This window comes from Eleutherodactylus coqui, chromosome 6, assembly GCF_035609145.1.
Source record: "Eleutherodactylus coqui strain aEleCoq1 chromosome 6, aEleCoq1.hap1, whole genome shotgun sequence".
NCBI lineage: Eukaryota > Metazoa > Chordata > Amphibia > Anura > Eleutherodactylidae > Eleutherodactylus > Eleutherodactylus coqui.
Genome location: NC_089842.1, coordinates 203,393,215 through 203,419,897, shown reverse-complemented (window position 1 = coordinate 203,419,897; position 26,683 = coordinate 203,393,215). Strand labels below are relative to the sequence as shown.

General features: G+C 43.7%; 1 protein-coding gene across 1 annotated transcript; it reads left to right on the top strand.

Annotated features, from left to right (window-relative positions):
• The first annotated feature begins 103 nt into the window (after nt 1–103).
• GEMIN2 (gem nuclear organelle associated protein 2) lies at nt 104–25,223 on the top strand. The gene is made up of 10 exons (XM_066608621.1): nt 104–270; nt 9,135–9,219; nt 11,088–11,177; nt 13,248–13,307; nt 14,978–15,094; nt 18,113–18,157; nt 21,377–21,445; nt 21,532–21,642; nt 21,782–21,840; nt 23,207–25,223. The coding sequence occupies exons 1-10, from the start codon at nt 149–151 to the stop codon at nt 23,250–23,252; spliced, it is 804 nt and encodes a 267-aa protein (XP_066464718.1). The 5' UTR covers nt 104–148; the 3' UTR covers nt 23,253–25,223.
• Nucleotides 25,224–26,683: the final 1,460 nt, after the last annotated feature.

The following is a 26,683-nucleotide window of genomic DNA, read 5'->3' as shown; positions in this document are numbered from 1 at the left end:
CCCAACATTAAGCCATTTGTGAGTAGAGCAGAGACACACACACTACTCAGGATGGATTTAAGCGGAGCAGCCAATCAGCGCGCTCGTTGTAGCGTGCGCTCCACCGCTACTAGTGCTGTGCGTGAGGAAGCGCTTGTAACGGCCAAGCATGGACTCTGGGCTAGAGGAGCTGATGCCGCGGCTCCTACCGGTGGGGGACTGTGAGCTGATGGAGGACTATGACCCAGCAGTGCCCCCTCGGACACCGCAGGAGTATCTGAGGAGGGTCCAGTAAGTAAGCCGTCACGTAGGACTGCAGTGACGTCAGAGTGCAGGGACTGAAGGAGTCCTGGGCTTTGCAGTACTTCCTAAGGTTTAGTGGGCTTGACAAACTTTTCTTCTGCAGTGCTCACACTGTGGCCTTTATGTTGTTGCTTGGTGGAATGTAGCTTTTTTATTAATAGGCATTATTTTTTTCCATTTGGCCTGTCTTTGGTGACACAAAGCCTGATCAGCCGATCGCGTTTGTAGCATGGAAGGGGTTATCCGGAAAAAATTAACTAAAAAAAAAAATCCGCCGGCTGTGCTGCACAGCTATATACGCCTCTGTAGGGTGCGGATTACTTTGGGGGTTCTTTTACACAGGGAGATAAGCTGCAGTGGGCTTACCACCAGTGGGGAAGTAGTAAGCGTATGATCGTCCGCTAGGGGTGCATGTACACGGGCGTATGTGTATTTCGGGGCGATAGTTTTTCTTCAGTCTTAACATGCGTCAGTGTGAACTCACGAAATCGCAGCGAATATATATATATATATATATATATATATATATATATTTTTTTTTTTTTTTATTTATCATTCACATTTATGCCGCGTATTACGCACGGGAGACCCTGTTGTTGTTTACAGGAATGTAATCACCAACTCCCATATGTGATTGCGAAGCGACCGCACGGGAAATTTAAAAAACACGTGCGTTAGATATGCTGTCCGGTGCAGTACAATATCTCTGCCATACGCTGCGGCAAAACCGGCGTCACTCAGGCAGGATTTTACACATATGCTTGTATGTCCAGTAAAGCCGGCTGCACATAGGCAGAATTGCGGAACCCAGAGTGGGCGTCCGCCTCCAGGTTCCACAGCAAATACCGCCCTTTAATATGCTATGGAAAAGTGTTTTTTCCGGCACACGAGCGGAAATCAACTATGATTTTGCGTTTGCGGAGGAAAGATCACGGCATGCTTTATTTTTGAGCGGATTACGAGTGTATGGGTTCCGTTGAAGTCAATGGACGCCGTCTGACCTGCAGCCTTTCGCAATTGACATGTGGAAAGTTCACAGATTCTGTGTCATCACTAGGCAATAATGCAGGAAAAGCAGGGGTTTAAAACAAAAATCTGTACTGCGCATATCTGATGTCGGGCCGTGCGGACAGTCCGCAGTACAGAAGAGAGGAAGTAACGTCAGGTATGCGTGGGTGCCGGCTGGGCACAGGGGCGGATTCCACTACGGGCTCCCTCATGCCTAATCCAGTCTGGTCGTGTGCAGCCGTCCTAAGCTGGATGACGCAAATGATACACTGCAGTATGTAAGTGACGTGTTTTTTATTTTGCAGCGTAATCTGTGCTCCAAATGCCGCTCCTTCTGTTCCTGGCACATACCCAAAGAGCAGTTTCCACCCACGTATTGGGCATTTCCATAGTCGGGAGACATTGGTTAACAAGTTGGGTTGATTTTTTTTTTTTACTATTGCTAAAGTTAAAAATTTGGTGCCAAACTTATGTTTTGTTTTTTTTTGTTTTTTTTTGTTTCGTGTTTTTAAGTTGGGCTTTGAGTAGTAATTATTACAATTCAGAAACACTTAGGCTGGGTTCCCACATGGCGTATTCCTGGCGGAAATCTCGCAGTTTGGCCGCAGCGGAAAACCACGAGATTTCCACAGGGAAAGCGCTTCTTCAAAACCTGCGGCACTAAGCTGTGGGTTTTGGAGCAGCTTGGCCACACGCTTTTCCGTTGCAGCCGGCGCTCCCAAAGAGGAGAGCTCGGCCGCAACGGAAAAAAAGAATGGACATGCCACAAATGCACTTTTCAGTCACCCTGTTTCCCAGAAAAAAGGCAATAAAAAGCGAACAAAAAGTCGTATGTATTCCGGATTGGTACCAACGTAAACTACAGGACATCCCGCAAAAAATAAGCCCTTGCTCAAGTACATCGATGGAAAAATAAGTTATTGCGCGCAGAAGATGCAGCAGAAAATAATTTTAAAAAATTAAATGTCTTTGAAAAAAATACAAGTACTACAGCAAAAAAAAAAACTATACAAGTTTGGTACCGCAGTAATCGTACTGACCCATAGAATAAAGTTATCGTGTCATTTTTGTTGCAGTTTATGCGCCGTAGAAACAAGACGCACTGAAGGATGGCGGAATGTCATTTTTCTTTCATTTTACTCCACTTAGAATTTTGTAAAAGTTTTTCAGTACATTATATGGTAATTTAAATTGCACCATTAAAAAATACAACTCGTCCCGCAAAAAACAAGCCCTCATACAGCGACGTCGATGGATAAATGAAGGAGTGATGATTTTTTAAACGGGGGGAGGAAAAAAAGAAATGGGGGGAAAAAAGAAAAAAAGGGGCCATGTCATTAAGGGGTTAAATAATGTACCAACTTCCTTCTCTGGGTCATTACAACGCACGGATACCACATTATTTTACATTTTTTACAAAGTAGAAGGAGACAAGTGTTTTTATTTTTATTTTTTTTAATTAATTTTTTAACTTTTTTTTTTGTCCCTTTAGGGGACTTCCACAGGGACCCATCAGGACCCCCTGATCACTTTCCAGGGGTCCGATGGTGACAGCCCTTTTACATGCTGCAGTGACAGCCCTTTACATGATGCAGTCACATAGACTGCAGCATGTTAAAGGGTTAACACAGCAGAGATCGGAGGTTTTCTCTGATCTCTGCTGTAAGAGCAGGTACCTAGCTGTCCTCTGACAGCTAACAACCAGCTCTCCCTGCCACAGAGACCGTTGGCTTGCCTCTGACAAGCCGATGGTCTCTATGGCAACCTGTAAACGAAGCAGGAGACTTAGGAGCAGGAGATTGCCGGCAGATCGGCAATAGCTTCCTGCTTCTCAATGTCCTGCTTTGTTCTCTGTGGGACTGTGCAGGCAGAGCACACTGTCACAGCTTGTAGCATTGTGCTCTGCAGCTCCCATAGTGATACATAGCCCGGAAATCTTCCGGGGTATATCACTATGGGCAGTGGAGCTCGTCCCGGAAAATTTCCAAGCGTGCCACTCAAGGGGTTAATCGGCTGCAGATCCACAGACTTTTGACTCTGTTTTTGTAGCAGAATTGCTTTGGGTTTTGCAGCAGAATGTTCTACTGTCGAAAAACCAGAACATTTCCACTACATGTGAACACAGCCTAGGGCCGTCTTCACACAGGCGATAAAATCGCGCAAGGTTTGTGCCTTGTGAGATGCACAAATATAAACCCCATTCTTTTAAATGAGGTGACACACATGAGCAATGTTTTCCGGGATGTCACCGCGATGCAGTGCGAAGCTATGCGGGAAACAAATCGCGGCACGTGGCCTCGCATCACACCGCCCATTGAAAGCAATAGGAGGAACTCTGCGATCCTCCACCGCGATGGGGATTCCTTTCATCCCAGAAGTGATGCGAGGTTGTTTACACATGAACCCGCTTCACATCCATGAGGCTTTCACATGGTGGGGCCGGGATTCACGGCCCCATATTGCGCTCGCCCGTAGGAAGTTGGCCTAAGGGCACTCTCACTCCCAGTGTCAACAAAACACGATTTTGATAGCGGCGTTCTGTCACGATATTTATCGCCATTTTCGAACAGAGGTTACTGCATTTGACAGTGCTTTTTACCGCACCCTATTATTGTGATGGGTGATGAGGTGTGTTTAAAAGCGCAAAAAGGCTCCAAAATGCAGCAGACAGCGCTCGAAAAGTGATGCATTTTCGAGCACAGGTCTGCGAGGCGCCATTGAAATAAAAACTGCAGTAATAGCAGTAAAAAGCACATGTGTGAGAGTGGCCTAAGGTGGAGCCCGTCACGAAATTCCGCGGCGGAGCCCGTCACGGTTCCCCCCAGGAGACCCCATACTTACCAGCGGATCCGGCGTCCTCGCTCCCGCATGACGCTTCCCCGCCCACCTCCGCCGCGTCATGTGACACGCCCACCGCGTCACATAACGCGGCCGGCCGCGTCATATGACGCGGTGGCGGTAGGCGGGGAAGCGTTTTCACGCTAGCTTCCACTGTGCTACAGCGGAAGATAGCGTGAACGGAAGGCTTCCATTGACTGCAATGGAAGCCGTCCGCGCGTACATCCGCGGCGAATAGAGCATGCCACGGGTGAGGACGGGTTAATTCGCGGTGGAATTCCGCACCGTGTGCCCTGAGCTATTAAGTTCAATAGAACCTAATAGCTGCGGGCAACGCAGTGGATTTCCGCCGCGAATTACGCGGCGGAAATCCGTACATGGGAAGGAGGCCTAAGGCTGAAAAAATGACACGTTTCTGTTTAGTTCAACTTATTACCCCCTCCCCCATGTAAATCAAGAGGAAGGCAAAAAAACAAACAAACAATGAGGTAGAAGCCATTGGAGCAAAGAAAGCGAAACCCTAAGGGCTCACACCCACTTGTGTTTTTTTTTTAGTGCTGCGATATCGGCTTGCGCTTTTTTAACACGAATGTCAATGGGACTTTCTAATGTTAAAAGCACATTGCACAAAAATCGCAAAGCACAAGCTTGCAATGCGTTTTTACCATTAGAGAGGCGCAATGATAATTACGTTAAAAAAACGCAGCGATATCGCAGCGTTAAAAATAAAATGCAAGTGGGTAAGAGCCCTTAGGGCTCCTGTCCACGGATGATGATTTGCCGACATGCTATGGATAGTGCAGCGCCAGCGTCCAGGAGCAGAGAATTATAGTGATTCTCGGCTCGCAGGATTTAAATTGCGGCATGCTGCGATTCTCCAGGGTGAACCGCAGAGACCTGACAGCTCTGCACCGCGGCGGAATATCGCTAGCGATATTCCGCCTCGGCTGTGGACAGGGGGCCTAAGGCTGTAGCCGCACGGTCCACAGCGATAACGCTGCTATGTAAACACAATTTTGTGGCGTCAGTGATGCTTTTTTTTCTTGGGGAAAAATGTAGAATCGCGTTACTGCTGTCCGCGATTTTCTCACGTGATAAAATCACGCCATTTTTGTAGTGAGAAAATTAATAGGACTCTCTAATGTTAAAATCACATAGCATGAAAATCACAAGTTCGTGCTATGCGTTGCGAGAAAATAGCAGCCTCTATAGGGAAACATGGACTACAAAAAATAGCAAATCGCGTCTGTTTGGCCTCATTCACACGGCGACAAAGTCTCGCGACTTTGTAGTCTTGTTACAAATCGCATGTATGAGAAGCCCATGCTTTCCTATGTGTTACTTCACACATGCAATGTTTTGTAGCATGCGACAACCCGCCACACAAACCTTGCGGGTCCGGCGATATGCCCGCGATTCGTGAGGTTTTGTAGCCCACGTTTCCCTATGGAGCCTTCCTCTGTTGCATCGCATGAAAACGCGTTTTTTGTTCGGTGTGATGCAACTTTGACAGAAGGAAATCCTACTGTCAAAGCTATAATGTAAGCCATTGCAACAGAATTTTTTATTTTTTTAAAAAAACGCATACATCACTTTACAAGCGCTTTCCAACGCCGCAGCAGCTTCTCCCCGGGTCCCAGCACTGTTTCTCTTCATCTTCTGGCCAGGAATTGAAAAATCCCCGCCTCCTGGAAGCGCTGACTGTGATTGGCTGACACTTAGCCAATCACCGCCAGCGCTAGATGAATGGCTGTAATTGAACTAGTAACAGTGACCCCCTCCAATACTGACCTCTGTGTTACCCCACTAGTAACAGTGACCCAATCAGAGTATGTACCATTTATAACCACCCTCTGCTATCTATCCCTAAGCCAGTTACTTACTCACTAGGGCTGGTCTCGCACAACTGGATGGGAATTGTGGATTCCTTGATCACCGTCTGCACAGATGATCCGCGGTAAAATGCAGGCATTGAAAGGCATGTATTTTCGAATTTTCCTTCACACTCATGGGTACGAATTACGTGTTCTGCGAGTGTAAGAAAAATTGCAGCATGCTGTATTTTATCGTAGATTCCGCCAAACCTACTCTATTAATGTCAATTGATGCGTGCTTCCCGCAGCCCAATATGCTATCTTAACGCCTTCCCACTCCGGGACGTACGTTTACGTCTTGGAGCGTCAGGGTATGTATGAAGAGAGGTCACAAGGTGACCTCTCTTCATACAGCGCGGGCGTCAGCTGTTAATTACAGCTGACACCCGCAGGGGAATAGCTGCAATCCACCGCGCGGCGGATTGCGGCTATTGCCCCTTTAAATGCCTCTGTCTATTTTGACAGCAGCGTTTAAATCTCGCGAACGATGTTCGGGGGTCTCGTACGTCCACCCCGCGGTGAGATCGGGGGATCCGTGCAGCTGTCATGGCAGCCGGGGGCTTTTTGAAAGGCTCCAGGGCTGCCTTACGAGACTGCCTATCAAGTCATCCCCGTGGGGTGGCTTGATAGACTGCATGTCAAATCACAGTATGACGTAATATAATAAAAAAAATCTAAATCATAAAAGAAAAATACGTATTTGATATCGCCACGTCCGTAAAAGTCCAATCTGTCAAAGTAGCGCAGTATTTACCCCGCACGGTGAAAGTCGTCGAGAAAAAAAGAAAAGACAGAAATGCACTTTTTTAGTCACCCTGTCTCCCAGAAAAAATGCAATTAGGGGCTATTTCAGACAACCGTATATCGGCCGGGTATTCACGCAGGCCGATATATGGCGTCTCTCTCTGCAGAGCAGGAAGAGCCGGGAGCAGTGCTCTGAGCTCCCGCCCCCTCTCTGCCTCTTCTCCACCCCTCTGCACTATTTGCAATAAGAGGAGGTGGGATGGGGGCGTGGGTAAGTTCTGTGAATTAGCTCCGCCTGTCCCACCTCCCCTCATTGCAAGTAGTGCAGAGGGGCGGAGAGGAGGCAGAGAGGGGGCGAGAGCTCAGAGCACTGATCCTGGCTCTTCCAGCCTCCTTACCCTGCAGAGAGAGACGCCGTATATCGGCTGGGCGTGAAAACCCTTAAAAGGGAAGTTTAAAAAAAAAAAAAATAGAGCCTTTTTCCATATCTCAAATTAAAAAAAAAATGATATTGCTGCGCCGTCCATAGATAAATAAAGGAGTTACGATTTTTTTTTAAAGGTAAGCACAGCAGAGCCAGCAGCCAGGAAGTGACATTTCTTTGCGGGGCTCATGCCGCGATTTGTTTGCCGCGCATGATTTCACGTCGACAAATCGCGGCCGTCTGCCTAGGATTGCATTTTCTAACGCAATCCTATGGCAGCTTCCACGGGCGGAAATTCTGCGGGAAATCCCGCCTCAGAATTTCCGCCCGTGTGCACGGGGCCTTATACAGCTATTTTCCTTGAGGAAAAATACCTGTATCAAAATCCTCACTATGGCCCCCTGCACATGGGCGGGATTTCCTGCAGAATTTCCGCCCGTGGAAGCTATCATAGGATTGCGTTAGAAAACGCAATCCTAGGCAGACGGCCGCGATTTGTCCGCGTGAAATCACGCGCGGCAAACAAATTGCGGCATGCTCTATTTCTGTGCGGGGCTCGGGATCCGACACGGCTGTCTGCAGGCGGCCTATAGCCCTATATAAATACCTTGAACAGTGTAATTTCCAAAATAGGGTCTTTTGAGTGTTTTTTTTTTTTTTTTTCTGATCTCTTAGCACCTCAAGGCCTCTGCAAACCCGCAATGGTGCCTGCAAATTTAAGGGAGGCACCAAAATCCACAAGGTGCTCTTTGACTTCTAAGGCCTGTGTTTGAGTCATGGTTAGCAATAGGGCCAAATTTGAGATGTTTCTAAAAACTGCAGATATAGTGTAATAAATATTGAGTTTTGTTTATCTGCTAACTTCTGCTGTGTTACAGAAAAAATGTATTAAGATAAAAAAGTCTACTTTGTTTTTAAGAGTAATTTTATTTTCTTGTAAACTTTTGACATGTCAGAGAGACATCTTTTAAAAATTTTGATCAGTGGATCCTAAGACTGTCGCTAGAACGAGCGGACTGCAGCGCTCACCTGAGCCTTTTTGGCCGTCTGTAAGGAGAATTTGATTTGTTTACCAAGGAGAAGACCATCTCGGATCTCGTGTAGAAAGCATGGGCCCTTAGGGGAAATGCAAATCGCACCAGCCTGTTGTGGTATCAAGTGATTTCTAATGTATTCAAAGTTGCATGTGGTTTATATATCATAAATGACATCACAGGAAAAGTACATACCTCCAAGAATAATAAGAATTCATGATGGGCTACGACTAAAATGTTTAACATAAGTTACACCTTTTAAGGTGTAACTATAACATACAATGAAACCCTTATTATTTCAGTGGGTAAGATTGCAAGGGAGCAGGTCTAGAGGACTTTCTTATCTCTGTTTTACCTAGTACCACTCACTGGTATATAGAAATAGTTACATTTAACCCCTTCACTACTTATACTAGCAGGATGCTATGTCTTTCTAGTCTACAATCTAATAGCAAAAGCAATTAACTAATACATTGATCTACAATTTTCTTAAGTCTTTGCAGCTTTTCTGCTTCTTTGGGCAGCTGAAGATGGCCTGACGTCTGTACACTTTTATGAGGCCATCTTCAGCTGAGGCGAAAAGCAGCGAAGACGGCCAAAAGGGCTCAGGTGAGTGCAGCAGTCCCCTCGTTCTAGAAATGAGCGGGGGTCTCAGCGAGAGACCCCACTGATGAAAATTTTTAAAATGTCTCTGTGACATGTTAAACACCTAGAGAATTAACAGAATTCATAAATGTGGTTTTAAAAACTTTGAGGGGTGCAGCTTTTAAAATTGGCTGATTTATTGGAGTTTCTAATTACTAAAAAAAGAAATTCTATATTTCGGAGCAGGAAAACTGTGTGTGAACATCGCCAAACATGTTGAATGTGACTGAAGACCTTGCTGTCAGATGAGGCATATTCATGCTGTTTGTATTTATCTTCTTTTAGGATTGAGGCAGCACAATGTCCTGATGTAGTCATTGCTCAGATTGATCCTAAAAAGCTGAGAAAGAAGCAAACCGTCAGTATAGCAGTAAGTAGATTTACTATTAGTAAAATGAAAAAAGTTTCGTATGGTGTTAGCCAGTAGAGCAAAATGTGTTTGTTCTCAGCAAGAGAGAAACCAAGTAATCTGGTAGATATACCTTTAAATGGCTAACAAATACATGATGTTGTTGCTAGATCTCCAACCTCTCAGGATTCTTCCTCAGGCATAATGAAATAGATCCGAAGAGGTGTGTCCATGTGTCCCGATAGTAAGACCTACCGGGTTTTCGGGGAAGGCTTGTAATAGAAGGCCTTCCCTGAAAATTGGACCGAACGTGCCCCCCCCAAAAAAGAAAAATTATTACTCACCTGGTCTGCGGCGTCCCGATGGTCTCCAGCGGCGCTGCAGCAAACTGCTGAGTCCTCCTCGTCTTCTATCTCAGCTTCTGCTGGTGACGGAGCTTTGAATACCCCGCCTCCAGCAAAGTGAGTGCTGTGATTGGCTAATTGAGCGCCAGCAGCCAATCACCGCCAGCACTCGATGAGCCAATCACAGCGCTGGCTTTGCTGGAGGTGGGGTATTCAAGCCCCGTCACCAGGAAAAAAGCTCAGCTGTGAGACGAGGAGGATGCAGTTTACCACAGCGCCGCCGAAGACCATCGGGACGCCGCAGACCAGGTGAATATAACACCACCCCCCTCCCGAAAAGAAGACGCTGTGCCCTTTTGGGAGGCAAAAAGTAATATAAGACAGTGTCTTATTTTCAGGGGAAAATGTATGTATGTGTGATATATATATTATATATTGTGGCAAGTTGGGGTGTGCTTGCCACAGGACAGCTGACCTCTTAGACAGGAAAATGGCCACCACACGTGCAGAAACACTTTGAGACGTGGATTCTCTTGCTGGCGCCTTCCAGCATTCGTTTCACAGCAAACAGCGTATACAAATGCAGTCCATACGCAATCCTGGGTTCACAACCCACAGGGTCCTGTCACTAACCCCTCCTGGGGCGTCTTCCTCCGTCAGACGGGGTGACAGGCCCAACTGGTCCACACTGGACCTCAGCATGCAGCCTGTCCTGCACTGCCAAGCTGTAGCTTCCCTCTTGCTTTTGGCATGAACTGGCTTTTATCTAGTTCCTGCTCCACCCCTTGGTGTTAGCCCTATCACCAGAAGTTCTGTCTGCAGCCCTCTACAGGCCCTTCTGTGTACTGCACTACTACAAGATCACTAATCTTTGGGCACAGACATGGATGTGGTTTATTTGCACTTAAAAGAATACTACAATAGGATGAGTAGAGAAATAAATACTTAAATAGTCCACTGAAGAGCTGAATGGACCACATTTTGCGTGATCTGCTGCCATTTATTATCAGCACGTGGCATCCGCAAATCATATAAAAACAAATCCACAAGGGCATCCGCACTTCATTTAACACAATGCTTCCCTATAGGCGGCTTGATTTGCGACTCTTGCGCGGATTCCACAAATCAAATTAGTCCGTGGACATTGGGCCTTAGATTGTTCTAGAGCTACAGCGTGATTTGTGAACACTATTTTAACACCGTGTTAGGGCCAATTCCCCTTATGCCTGACTCTGTGACTTATGCCTCTTTCATTACAACTGAAGCCAGAACTGATCCCATAGTTTTCTATCCGTTTTAAGCTGGGTGCCTTCCTGCACTAGACAGAAAAACTGCATGAAGCGTTTTTCTGTCCTGCTACAGACACCGGACCAAACGCCAAAACGGCATCAGTTGTTTCTGGTTCCTATGTTAAAACACTGGCCAAACAAAGCCGATATGTGTGAACCCAGCCTTGAACATTTGTGTTTATACTGTATGTCTGTCCTTTTAAGTCTCAAATTCAACTTTTTTAAATGGACACTTTTTTTTTTATTTTTGTTTTAGCTGTCTGGATGCCAGCCTGCGCCGGAAGGATATTCCCCCAGTCTACGATGGCAGCAACAGCAGGTAGCGCAGTTCTCAGCTGTACGACAGGTAAGTAAATGCTGTACTGAGGTGATATCGGAAAGATCTCTGCTCTACAACATGTTGGGGTTCCAATGGGTTTGCAAGCAATTCCTGTTTTCTCCTTGTAGCTTGATATCCACCTTCTGCAGTCTATGTGCTTCTCACACAACTGAAGGGGTTGTCTGAGAAATTTTTATTGGTTTTTTTCTTGGTATTTTTTAAATTCCTTAACACTTCATGAAGTACTGCCAATCGGGTTACACTGATCACAGCTGTTAACCCTTTAAATGCTGCTGTCAATTCTGACAGCAGCATTTAAATGCCCTGATCGGAGTTCAGGGGTCCCAATCAGTCTCTTCGCTATGAGAACGTGGGGTGATGTTCGTCTGCTATAACAGTCAGGAGCTCCCAGGGGTTGTCATTGCAGATTGCCTGTGAAGCAATGCCTGTGGACTGGCTTGATAGACTGCCTGTTAGATGGTGCATTTTACTGCAGGAGTGATCCAAAGATTGCAAGTTCAGGTCCTCTATGCTATCGCTGCGTCCATAAAAGTCAGTTCTATCAAATTGATCGGTGGACGTCATCAGAAAAAATAAATACACAACTTGTGCTTTTTTTTTTTTTTTGGTCACCTTGTCTCCAAGAAAAAAAATGTAAGTGATCAAAAAGTCTTATGTACTTCTAAATGGTACCAATAGAAACTACAGGTCACTATGTCAATGGAAAAATAAAAAAGTGATTGCGGCAGAAAAAGTTTTTCACTACATTAAATAGTACCATTGTAAAATACAACTTTTTCTGCAAAAAAACAAGCCCTCAGACAGCTACGCTGATGGATAAAGAAAAGCGCTGAGGACTGTGATTGGCTGCAGCAGCCTGTGACTTACTACGCAGAGGTAATTGCAGCCTGTAAACATCACAGGGAAGACTTGGAGCTACCAATGTGGGAACTTAAGAGAATCACATGCAAGCCTGTTTATTGTTTCCTGGCATAGAAAACTTTATTTAAAAAAAACAAAAAAAAAACATTTTTTTTTAAATTTTTGTTAACCACTTTAAGCTTCTCTAAGCAGGGACAATGTTCACAGTTTGAGATGCACATATCTAAGTTAGGCCGCCTGCAGATGGGCGGAAATACCGTGGCGGAATTTCCGCCCGTGGAAACTGCCATAGGATTGCGTTTAGAAAACGCAATCCTATGCAGACGGCCGCGATTTGTCCTCACGAAAAACAAATCGCGGCATGCTCTATTACAGAAATGTCACTCCCCGGCTGCTGGCTCCGCTCTGCGCATGCATCGGCTGGGTGGCAGCCGACAACTCACAGAGCTGCAGCTGCGGGAGCAGGTGAGTCGCGCTGGTCTCTGCAGGGGCTCGCGTCGGGTCCCACTGCGAGAAGATCCGACCCGGCTGTCTGCAGGCGGCCTTGTAAATATAATGTAGTACACATATGACCATATATTTTCTAAAGATCAACATCTGCCATGTTGTGATAATAACACTTAGCACTTTACAGTAGGCAGGGATCACAAGCAGCACAGCACTCTTTACAGGCGGCACCTTCCTACATATTTGCATCAAATCATAACGTTTTGAATGCATGAAATTCATGCTTGTGGCTAAAAGTCTTGACCCTAGAAATACAGCCCCACCTAAAGATCTGCAAGGTTCACACATGATATTACCAAAGTGACCAAAAATCTGTGCTGGTACATATACAGTATGTGAGTGATGAAGTCAATAAATGGCCTGACTTGGCACATTTGGGCAAATAGATGAATCGCTGGAAAGCTATGCAGGGAAGGTGAGAGATCACAATAAGGGGCTTTACACCTTCCCCTTTCCCTTTTTTTTTTCTTCATTTTTTTCCTGCTGTCCCTTTCAGATAAATAGCTTAACGTGAGATTACAAATTGCGAGAATGTAAGGAAAATATAATTTTCCCATTATGTGTACTACTTGACATACCATTTATCAAATTTGCCTTAATAATAAAGTTTTTCAGCTTTGCCTTTCACCTTCTTTGCTCAAATGGCCTATTTTTTTTTTTTTTCCGTTAAATAGTGTAAAAGTTTAACAATGATATTTTTATGTTAAGAGTCTCAACAAGCACAGGAGCCATTGGAAATCCCAACCCCTTGACAGCAATGTAATGATGGTGAGTGTATTCCCGTTTTTTCAGCATTTTAAAAATTTTTGACACATCCTAGCAAAAATTCACTTTTCATCATTGCTTAGGCTGGGTTCACACTGGGCGGTTTCCGGGCAGAAATATTGCGGTTTTGAAGCAGCCTGGCCGCACGCTCTTCCGCTGAGGCCGGCGCTCCCATAGAGGAGAGCGCGGCCGCAACGGAAGAAGAAAAAAAATGAACATGCTGCGGCCGGCGAATCCGCGCTGCAGCGCCGGCTTTGCACGGCGGATTCGCCGTCTCGTGTAGACGAGTTTTCTGAGAAATCTCGTCCATATGGCTGGTTAACATTGGGATTAGTGGCCGCAGGCGGATTTGCCACGGCAAAATCTGGACAGAAATTCCGCAGCATATTTGCCCAGTGTGAACCCAGCCTAAATCTGCAATATACCCCCTGCAGCTCACAGGTGAGCAACTTGAGTGGGGATTATTGGTGCAGTCAGTTGCTCACTATTTGCATATTCTACAATTATTTAAAGGAGTATTCCGGTCAATTGGATCAATTCCGTCTAGTGGAAAGGTGAAAACTTGATGGATTAATGGGGGCTCTGACCCTACCCATCCGGAGAATGGGGACACATGTCCTCCCTGTTTCACAATTCATGATCCCTTCTCATAGTGTAGTGGCAAATGGGCCGCTAGTCACAGGTGCAGCAACACCGCTTCATTCATTTCAGAAGGGCTGAGGAATGGCTATCTGTGCCATTGAGATAAACTGAGTGCTGCCGCATATGTGTGACCAGCAGCTTATTCGTAACTACACTACAGAAATGTGAAAACAGATTGGAAAATAGGGATGACATGAGTCTCCTTTTTAGGATCTCTGGGTATTTGAGTAATCGGACCCCCACCAATCTTTCAGTTTTCACTCATCCAGTGGAGGGGTGAAAATTTGTCATTTTATTCACTGACCGGTATATCCCTTTAAAGCTTTGACATTTTAGAGGTTTTCTAGAACCTCAATATCTGATCTGTTGGAGCCCAATTTGGGTGCCTCTGCTGGGCAGCTGAATGAATGGGCTTACTTCATTGCTTACAAGACAGAACATCATGCTGCTCAGTCCCACTTGCTGCCTGCGTAAACAGTGATGGTGCTGTGGCATTTGTTGATCAGTAAAGCTGCTAGGAGTCGGACTTCGCCAATTAAAACTTAGAGTCATACATTATGGGACTTTACATTTTGATGACCTATTCTAAATTGAGTCTTTAGGGTGGCTTCACACGAGCGTCTATTAGAACCAGTGCATTCCCTATGGTGTGTTCACATGTCTGTGTTTTACAAAGATAGGACATGCGTTCACCATAGGGAATGCACGCATTGTCTTAAATGGAGCCGCAGTGGTCTGCCAGCACCCCTTAATGGATCTTCGGGGCAGAGCTTATATTTAAACAACTGCGGCTCCATTGAAAGCAATGTGCACCTACATACACACGTGTTTTTGCGCATACAGGGGTGTGCACATATGTACGCACACGCTCGTGGGCAGCCCCCCTTAGACGCTGACAAAAAACGCCATAGTATTGTATGTAACTTGCTTATATCTTCATACAATGTAGTCCTCCATGTAGAGCTCCCCAATTCTAGTATAATGTAAGTATGACATGTGCATTTATAGTAATACATCTTTTATATCTGTAGCCCAGCACCGAGGATGAAGAAAGTTGGAAGAAATTCTGTTTGGGCGAGAGGTTATATTCTGACCTGGCCGCTGCACTAAACACTGAAAATCAAAACCCAGGGATCGATTATCTAAAGGTAAAATCACATATAGACTTCTATTTCACCAGACTGAAAAGTTGACATTGTGTGATGTTCTCTCCCAGATGCTCTACAGAAGACTATTGGGGATTGTCCGAAATCTGTTATCAGAAGTGTTCTTAATCCTAATTAAAATTTTAATGACTCTGAAAAAAACAAATGTAGAGTCCACACAGGGGCTACTAATGTCAGTATATATAGAAATAATCATTCCTAACTTACAATTGCCAATTAAACAGTTGGGGGTTTTTTGTTTAGTTTTTTTCAAGCAGTAGAATAATGCCTTTACAATCTTGGTTATTCAAGTTTAAAAAAAAAAAAAAGAGAATGCTAAAAAATAGAGAAAAACTCTGTGCTCCAAAAATTACTGCAGCAGTTCATCATTCTTCGGAATGCTCAGCCAATCACTGGTCTCATCATGTATCTGTGTATGAAACCCATGTTAACACTGTCAGTGATTGGCTGATCCATCACATGACCGCTGCAGTAACTTTCTGGACCCTCCAGTTGTCTTGGACTTGGGCTAGAAAGCAATTACTCCACTTTTTTTACTTTCCCTCATTATACAAAGGTGGAAATTGAAAGTGTTACGCATGTTCTTTTCTAGGCAGACTCCTTAAGGCATCTTCTCCTAGCTGATCTTGTCCAGTCCCCCGGGGCATGTCACCTTCAGCCAGTCGGCTTGTTATGAAACCTGCATTCCTCATATTCTTCTTCCTGCGGGTCAGTGAAGGTCACGTCCCTGTGACGTACCGTTCACTGGCTAGGAAGGAATGCTGATCTATTGCAGAGACAGCTCGCATGAGCAGCCTCTGCAATAGCTCAGGACTCCATACATTACAGGAAATAGACTGCCTGTAAATTATGTAACATCACAGGAAGCAGAGGAATCGGCCAGCTGGAAGTGAAGTGACCTGGGTGGACTGCAGGAGACAGGAGAAGATCTGGTAAGTAGACTGATGGGGGAGGAATAGGTGAGTATAGAATTATTTGTTTTGATGACAGAACCCCTTTAATGAAACACAGCAAAAATGTACAGAGTCATACCCAGATAAATGATAGAAAATTGGAATTAATCGGACATGGCTTATTATTGTTGGGTTTCACTAAGAAGTGGGCAAACAAGGAGCACCTTTACACTTTTGTATCCTTGCAGGCATTGTGTCAATTGATTGTATAAGTTGCATCACAATCGCAGTCAGTTGTTGTACAGTTTGTGATGGGTGGCCATGTGGTGTAATGCGTCTACTTATGGGGTCCCAGATATGGTCTATGGGGAATAAATCTGAGGACCACGCGGGAGAATCCAGGGTCGTGACACCTTGCAAGACTTGCCTTGTGATTGCTGCAGTATGTGGATGGGCATTGTCCTGATGGAAGATACCATTTTGGATATTGGTGAGGAAGGGTGTACCACTCTGTCCACATACCGATGGGCAGTCATTGTGCCTTCAACAATCTGAGTAGTAAGAGACACCAATCACAAACTCAAATGCACGGAGCACGGGAAACAAACAAGGAGAATTGAAGCTCCTAATGCAGAAGAGAAATATCTCATAGGTATCCTGGAAACTTGGTCATCGTTAATCTGTTGACGAAAAATGACCTGCTTATGGAACACCCTTTATGACTTATAAACTGAAACAATATAAAGTAGCATTTTGCACAAGAAAGACCCAAAATTCCAAGACTAATATACGTACTTGATCTAACGTTTAATTATTCGCTACCCTTCGCATGGAAATGCTTTTTTTCCGAGTTTCATAAATTTTCTCCAACTCTGCATGAGAGTAAAACTTCTCAATTTCTGTGTGTGTATGTATGTACATATATATTTATATTGTAGGCACTTAAAGGGTGAAGTTGTGGATGGAGTGTATCTCCCTCCCAGGCTTTTAGTCTGGACAGGGTGGCGCTCCTGTCCACAACTTCACCCTAGCTCTGAGGAAGCTCAGCTGAGGGCACTTACACCGTTACTGGGGCATAAAAGGCTGCAGCTCCCAGGAGTCAGTATCTAACAGCTTGAGGTGGGATTACCACTTGCCTGGTGGACCTGAGCACCCTGCGTGGTGCAGATTTGAATGGGCTATGTCATATGGATCGCTTGTGTGGCTGTACAGCCTGACAGCCTGAGGAGGAAGCCTCTAAACACCTTGCATGGTGCAACTTTTTCTGTTGTATGGACTGTTGCTGTTATTTTTGCATGGAGTGTGCTGTACAGCAATAAAGACTAAAGTGAGTTCTATACGTTTGTGGAGTCCAGTGTGTCGCTTCCGCCCCTCCCCTGGAGGACAAACTACCACTAAAATATAAAACACACACAGTGATCCCTAGCTATATCGGCTTCAGTGCATCGCGGATTTTAGATATTCTGTTTTCGCAGAGTTTTTTGCTATATTGTGGAATTTTAAGGTACATACATGAAATGCAGTACGTCACTAGCGCCTGCCAACACGAGATTGTACATGGCACACTATTGGCTGATGAGACATGTTCTGTATCCGGTGATGATTGGGTCACTGATCGTAGCATCAGCCTGTTTGTTAACTTTTGCGATTGTTTGGCAGTTCACCCGACAGATTGATTTGTTTAAATATAATGCCGCTACTTTGCTGATTTTCACGTATAGCGGGAGTATCTGGAACGTAAAGCTCCGCAATAGACTGGGTATAATTGTGTGGGTTTTTATTTTTTATATATAATATATATAATTTCCCTCATGTGCAAACAGTTATAGACATAACATAGTATATAGAATTTGTGCAAACCTAGAGGAGATTATCGTGTCTGTTCACTATGTAAATTTGAAGCCCTCTCAAATTCACATGTCCAATTCTGTATTCCCCAGAAAGATAAGATGTACTGTGGGTGTTTGGCAGCCATGTATACATGTATTCTCATCTGAGTTTTATGGGAATTATCAATATTGCCTAATAACTGTAAGGTCGTTGCTTAAAGTGTATGGCCAGCTTTTAAATTGTACATTGCTGTTAACCCTTTGCTACCTCCTTCCAGGTTGGGTTCCCACCTTTGCTGAGTATCGTCAGTCGGATGAGCCAGGTGAGATGCTTTGTGTACAATGCTGAATGTGGAGAAAAGAAAATCTCTTAAGTATATTGAAAATCTTTGATACACTTGTATGTCTATGATGAACATACTTTATTATTTGAAGTCTTAGGCCCCCTGTCCACGTCAGTGATTTCACGCCGTCTGAAGCTTTCCATAGCATTGCTATGGAAAGCGCCGGCCCCCTGTCCACGAGCGGAGAATCATTGTGATTCTCCACTCGCGGCCGGCAATTCGCAGCATGCTGCGATTTGCTCCGATTCTCCGCGGTCAGCCTATCGTCTATGGCTCCTGCTCCCGGGTGGCGGCTCCCGTGGCGGAGCTCCGCCGTGGGATACCGCAACGCCCGTATAATCTTTATATAGTGCCAACATATTCTACAACATGCTACAAATCGGAAGGTACCTGTACAGGCAAAATCAGGCATTAGATTTAAAAATTATATGTATTCTAGTGTCACAAGTAAATTATGTATAGCCTGTCATTAATACCCTGTTTTTAGTTATTGCATTCACTTTTATGTACTGTATGTGTGTGTATATGTACATACACAACCATATATTTGCTAGATCTGCAACTGAGAGGCTTTTCACATAACCAATCCGCTAAAGAACATACACCCAAACATGTAAATATGCCAATGATCAACCAACGAATGTACAAATGCTTGTTCGTCAGCTAATTGTCTCTTTCAGGTGAGCATGAAAATGCTCATTGGACGGCTGCACATGTCCCACTAGGAATGTATGCAACCAACGAATTACAGCTCTATGGGGACAAGCGATTATATTAACGATCACTTATCTCCATAATGCAGATCATCTGCAGTATAAATATCAAAAAGTGCTGACCGACATGCTCATTGTTAGTGTTCTTTACTACAGGTAGATCAAATTTTTCATGGGAGGTTGCAATTGTATATCTGCTATATGTTCTTTTTGATGGATCCATTTTTTTATTTTGTTTTTTGCTTTACACCGGTAATGGACATAGTTTTATCTCGGTCAGTAGAATATTAAGCTTAGTTGTGTTATATCTATGTAATATGCTTATTGTAATAAGTTTTTTATTATGTTCTGTGACCGTGTGTATATATAGGAGGCTTGGTTATGTTGTTGTATCTGTGTAGTCAACATGGTTCTGGTGATTTATCTATGCAGTGATTTCAATTTTGGTGCCTGATGAGTATTTGACCGACAGCAATCTAAAATGTATAGGCAGCAGCTTTAACTCCTTAGTGATTGCCAATACACCTTTTGGCGCCCCGTATTAGCAGTTTATGTATGAAGAGAGATCGCGCGCATCTCTCCATACATTGTGGGCATTGCCTGATTCTTACAGCAGACACCCAGCGGCAACCGCACCGATAAACCGTGCGGCTGATCAGAGCTCTTAACCCTTTAAATGCTCTGAACGATGTTCGAGGGGTCTCATACAGCCCCCCGCGATGGGATCGCACCACCCATGCGAAGGCCCCAAGGCTATTTTGGCAGAAAGCCTATTAAGGGGTTAACTTGAACATAATGCATCAACGTGTCTGAACCTGCAGTTGGGCTGTTATAATCTTCAGCGTTCTGTCACAGCGAGTGAAAGCACATCGAACGTGCCAGGATGGTGAATGAAGTAGACCTTCTGTCTAAAAGTGTTTAAGCTCTTTCCAAGCGTCAACACAAAATTCAATCTTACACCTCTGCTGTTATGTTAGAGAAATGTCTACTTCATCCACCATGGTGGCATGTACAAAGTGTTTTCTCTCGCAGTGACCAAATGTTGAAGAGTATGGCTGTCCTATTGCAGCTTCAGCCATGTTGATGCATAATGTTCGTGATTGGAGGTACAGTGCTGCCAAGTGCCAAGAGAAAAACATACAGATTATTTTTCAATAAAAATTTCAATTTATAGCCCTTTATATATACCATGAATTAAACTTTGTAGCACATAAAGGGATTGTCCAGACACTTACTACTGATGACCTATCCTTTAGGATAGGTCATTGGTAGTTGATCCGCTGCTGGGGATTCCCATCAATCAGCTGATTCCCAGCCCATATTGTGGCCTGCTGTGGCACTACAGAAATGTCTCACCTAGATTTCTTTTTTTTTTTTTTTTTAATCGGATACCAAGTCCGTTGTAGTAATCTGGAGATGCCCGCCTCCAAATAAATTTGACGCATCATGGGTGGTCTCTAAGCCAGAAAATGCACCACTTCTTGCACCATTTTTTTTGTCTTTAAAATGTAATAAATTTGTTGGTCTGATGTTGGCCACACACTCGCCCGCTAGACAATGGTAAAGGGATTAAGAAATAAAACTCGTAATAAATTCCCACTGCTTCTGCCGGAGAGTTTTCTGTGCATGCTCACCTGTGCAGTGGGGAAAAAACTGGACAAATTAAAAACTTGATTTGAGAATAGGTAAGTACTAGAGATGAGCGAGCGCACTCGGAAAAGCACTACTCGCTCAAGTAATTTGCTTTATCCGAGTATCGCTGTGCTCGTCCCTGAAGATTCGGGTGTCGGCACGGAGCGGGGAGCTGCAGGGGAGAGCGGGGAGGAACGGAGGGGAGATCTTTCTCTCCCTCTCTCCCGCCCGCTCTCCCCTGCTCCCCGCTGCGACTCACCTGTCAGCCGCAGCTGCACCCGAATCTTCAGGGACGAGCACAGCGATACTCGGATAAAGCAAATTACTCGAGCGAGTAGTGCTTTTCCGAGTACGCTCGCCAATCTCTAGTCAGTATGCTTTGGATTTAGCCCCTTAGTGAACAGTCATGCATGGTTTTTATGACTGTCACTAAGGGACCTTAGGCTAGGCCGCTATAAAAATACAGTAGTCTACTCAAAGGCCAGCTTGGGAGTCCAATACCAAGAAGAGCTGATGCTCAGTTGTCTGACAGCTGGGCTCCTGCTCTTAACAGTCTGGTACGGAGAAACCTTTAATCACAGCCATTTAACCTCTTGAATGCCAAAATCAATAGCGATCATGCCATGGAAGTTGTTACCAGGTGGAGACATAATGATTGACATTTTTTTTTTCTTTACCAGAGTGGCCTTTCAAAAGAATACAATTTGTTTCACAAAACGAAGACCTCATATGGCTATGTTGACTTGGAACATAATTTTTAAAAAAACTGCCTTGTCTTTAATGCAAAAATAGACCAGTGACTAGGAGCTTATTCAATTTGAAAGAAATTAATATTTTTATCTTTTTTTTTAAGGCTACTGTTACAAGTGTATTGGAGTATCTGGTGAATTGGTTTGAAGAGAGAGATTTTACTCCAGAATTGGTAAAAATTATTACTATTAATATTAGTCTTCTAATTGTGCCCCGCAGAAATCAAATTGTGTATGTTTCTTGTTTTTTCGCTAATAGGGTCGGTGGCTGTATGCTTTGCTTGCCAGTTTGGAGAAACCCCTGCTACCAGAAGCCCATTCACTTATTAGACAGTTGGCTCGCAGATGTTCTCAAATTAGAACTGGGGTGGTATGAAGAATTTTATTTTTGTGGATTGCAAAAACTGCACAGCTGGATTCTGTGTCCTTTCATGTCATAAGCCCTGTACGCCTGTGTATTTTTGTTGTTGCTTGCTTTTTTTTCATATTCCTGTTTTGTGTGTTTGCAGGAACACAAGGAAGATGAGAGAGTGTCCGCTTTAAACCTGTTCATATGTCTAGTTGGCAGGTAATGCTGCGCCTCGACTAACGAGGGACTTATTAGTTAGCCCAAGCATGTATGGGGTGTATAAAATGACTTGTGTAGCACAGATCCTTGTAGCTTCCCACTTCTGACATTAGACCAACTTGAGTATGCAAATGTTGACAAAAGTATTGGGACGCACACAGAAGGTGATGAAATTCGATTTTATTCACATTTTTCAATATGGTGGGGGGCCACCTTTGGTCTCAATAACTGCAGTAACCCTCCTATACATGCTTTCCATCAAATTCTAGATGTGTGAAGGGATTTACCAATGCCTAGTCCTACCCAGCAGAAACACCCCCACACCATAACAGAACCTCCTCCAAACTTCACTGTTGGACGATGCAGTGCAGCTATCTAATCAGAAGATGTTGTACTGTGATTCATCTGTCCACAACACTTGCTTTCACTCATTTACATTCCAAGCACCATCACAGGCGCCTCTGTGTATTCACTGCTGTGAATTTGGTCTGGTGTGCGGCTGCTCGTCCATGGTAATTCTTCGCAGAGTTATCAAAGGATGGTTCTGGTGTTAATGGATATTCCAATTGCCCTTGAGACCTCTTGAGCGAGTGTTTTGGCAGATTATGTGTGTGAGGCCTTCACAGCTTGTACAAGGCTTCATTGTCCTCATTCTGTCAGTTTACGAGGTCTCCACAAACATGGCTGCACTGCACATGCCAGATGTTTTCCATTTCCAAAAACCATTGCCAACAGTGGACCTTGGAAAAGTACTGTAATGTCCTTTACTGATCGGTAGCTCAGGTGACCTCCCACACCAAGAACCAATTGGAAGACTGTCAACTCTTCATCTCGTTTTTATTCTAATGACTTTTGTACTGGGATATGTCTGTGTGATACTCTGCTTTATACCTAATACACATCCAGTTTGCATATCCCCTTTGCCTGACAGCACAGGGTTTGTGGGGGGCAAATACTTTTATCCACACAGTGTATACCAGTTATTACAAATCTGGTTTCTGTCCCCTAAACAGTTCTTTACCAATGTACATACATTGTTTCCTAGTCCTTGAATCTGCAGCTTCAGTACAAGGCTCTGGTGTGGTACAAGTAAAAGTGCCTAGCTATAGAAAAAAGTGTACAGAATTCACTGTGTTCGTAACAACCCAAACTATAAAATTATGTTATGTAACACACAAGATGAAAACAAATGATTAAAACATGAGAATTGCTGACCTTCTTGTCTCCCCTTACCCCTCTGCCCCCCTCCAAAAAAAGGAAAAAAGTTGTGCTTTCTGAAGCGAGAGTTGAAAAATAAAATTTACTGCAACGTTTGTTTGTTTATTTTTAAATAATCCTAATTGTCCTTTGTTTTTTCCTTGCACAGGTATTTTGAGCAACGAGATCTAGCTGATCCCACTGACCCATCTTGATGATATGACTACCACCCTTCTTTTCTTTTTTTTTTTTTTTTTCCTTTTTTTTTTTCTACACAGCAATACCTAAACTCAACCAAGCTTCCTTACATTGAAGGGGTAATCCTGGGATGTGACCTTTTTTTTTTTTTTAAAGTTTTCAACCATCCACTTTTTATGGGTGAAAACTGATAGATGATTGAGGGTCTGACCGCTAGGACCTCCACTGATCCCAAGAATGAGGGGCCTGTGCCCGCCTATTTCACCATTCTAGATACGTTGTCCCATTTCTGTAGTGTGGTGGGCAATGAAGCCGCTGTTTGCACATACGCAGCAAGAGCCAAGTGCAGTGTTTGGCTATCTGTCTACCCCATTGAAAGGAATTGAATGGTCAACTATTCGTCTGCTCCATTCATTTCAATGGTGCAGACAGATATACAAGCGCTATGCGCAGCTCTGTTATCTGCCTATGCCATTGAGAGGAATGGAGCTACCATGTGCGACCAGTGGCTCCATTCCCAACTACACTACAGAAATGGAACAAGGTATTTAGAACTGTGAAATAGGTGGCGGGAGGCAATCTCGTGTTTGGTGGAGATCAATAGTGGATAGATGAAAACTAACAAAAACGTCTTATCGCCAGAATACCCCTTTAAGTAGTTCACCGACCATCTTTTTCAAATCTTGAGAAAGAAGTGCTAGTTTATCGGCCTTCACTGGTCTTGCAGCCTGAAGAGCATTGAAAGATCATCAACAATTGCACACTTACTGCTTCCAGGTCTGGAGTTATCAATGAAAACTTGATTTTCTGGATTGAAGACTGAAAAACAAAATACTCAGTGCTGCTCTACACATTTATTTGACAGTTTACACATTTATTGGCCAAAGTTAGAGTGAGATGAAGTGCCTAAAAGGTTTTGGAAACCCATGTTCATAGCTTTTTTTTTTTTTTTTCTCTCCCCTGCATCAAACCTATTTTTGCCAGCAGGACCTGCATGGATTCCTTGTTGGGACTGATGTGGTTGAAGCAGTCTGTAGCATGAAAAACTGTGAAACTGCTAATTTTACGGACACTGATTTGTATTGTTCCATTTTCTTACTGTTTTGTGCACGTGTATCTTTTGCCTCTGCAAGTATTGGTCAGGAAATCAAAGCATATTTTGCAGGAATAAAATAACTGTTATTGTTAGGGTGCTTTCACACAGGACAATCTTCTGCCACAAATACCGCACTGCTAGAGTGCGGATGTTCATGCGACCTTGAAAATGGCAGAATTCTGCTGGCAATTCGGCATCAAGCATCCGCACTTAAGCTTGCAGATTTTGCTACGTTGCAGAATTCTCCGTCCTGTGTGAATACTCCCTTATACACACTTCAGTCTTCCTTCCCCTTAAATGTGTTTTGTCTAGGAAGCAAATAAAATACTTTTCAGTACTTTTTTTTACAAATAGAAATGCTTTACAATACATTTCTTATTTGCATTCACCTTTTGTAAAGCAGTGACAGTTAACCGTCTGTGTGTGTGTGTGTAGTATTTTTGGCTAAAAAAAATATTTTTGATTAGAAATTTTAAAGGGATTGGCTTCTGCAGTGCCTGTGTATCGCAATACATGGCATGCTACAGAATGCTGTTCACTAGCAAATCCATAGAATCATAGAATGGTAGAGTTGGAAGGGACCTCCAGGGTCATCTGGTCCAACCCCCTGCTCAGTGCAGGGCTTTGGACCATGGAACGGGCTATATGACCGCTTGGCCTCAACGATCTTCTAAGCTATTTAGAATCAAAGTTGGATCATAAATTTCAGTAAAACAAATAACCCCCAAAGGTAATGATAGCCTTTGTTTGATGGGAAAAAAAGCATATGTTATACCACATAAACTATAAACCACATACTTGGTTGCAGAGGCAGTTGCAAAATACATGTCATGTTTTATCACGTGTGTATGTTCAATTGTCAGTTTCTGTACATAAAGATTTTTTTTTTTAAATAGATTTTGTTTGATTTTATATTTACCATTTTTAACAATGATGAGAGAATTATTTAGCTTCGTTTAACTTTTTTTAACTTTAAAGCTCAAAATTTATGTTGTCTGCTTCTATATCATTTGAGAATGTCAAACCTTAACCTCTTGGTGACGTGCATGTGTGTTGGGGGTGTGTGGGGTTTGTACGACACAGGCTCGGCAGTTTGCTTCATGCCTGGTGGGTTTCGGCTGTTTTCGACAGCTGACACTAGAACACCGCACCCGTGACTGCAGATATGTCCGATTGCGGCTGTTAACCATTTAGATGGCCCAATACAGGGACGGAGCTTCCTCTGTCACCTGAAAGGCTCACCCGTGACAAGATTACAGAGTGCCTCTTGAATCTCGTGGCAGTCTGGAGCCTGGTGAAGGCACTCAGGGCTGCCATGTATTGCTGCCCATTAAGCCGTGCCTGTAGCCTACAGAATGCTTCCGAAACTATTATATAGTGCAATACTGAAGTAGTGCAATTTATTGTATATGCAGTCAAACAATAGTTAAAGTCCAGTTTAAGTTATGTTTGTAATTATTGCAAAAAATACAACAGATTAAACATTAAAATAATAATCATATTTTTTAAACACAAAAGAAAACGTATTCAGTATCACTGTGACCGTAAAAGTTTGCTCTAATAACAGATAAATAATGCATTATTTTATGGTGAACACCATTAGAATATAAACGCCTATCGCCAGAATTGCACTTTTTGATTGCCTCGTTTTCAAAAAAAAAAAATGTTATTAAAACTATCAAAGTCCAAAATACCAAAACTGTACCAATATAAACTACAGGCCATCCTGCAAAATACAAGCCTTCACATGACTGTGTCATGACTCTGTACTCCCCATCTAAGTGAATCATTATAGAATTTAATCATGTGGATGGGGTACCATAACCTGAGCACATTCTGTACATACATGTTCTCTTTGTCTTCATCCCAGAGTGATAGAGAAGAGCAGAGGAGATGGTTATGGTTATTCTAATGGCTCCATTTTGGCCAAGAAGGGTTCGGTTCTCCTGGCTTCGAATGATGTCCCCGATTAGGTTGCTCAGTCCTCCAAAGCATCGGGGGTCCCAAACAGTGCACCCCTTCCCCCACAGCCTATCAACTATTAATGAGCAATCCTGAGGATAGGTCATCAATAGAAATTGCCAGGTAATCCATTTTAACTTCACCAAGTCTCCATTATTTATTTCCTGTTGTTTCTGAAATATTAGAATTTCTGAAAGCGGGATTAAACAAAAATCTTTGGCCAAGTATTTTTAAGGCCCAGATTTCTACTTTCAATGCCCTCTTTGAGAATAGGTTTTGTGAGTACCCATTGATTAAAAGACTTATTAGAGCAGCCAGCAAACTGACTCCTATACTGAAATCCAAAATCCGACTATGGGACTTTAATCTCGTTCTCGCTCACATTTTCAG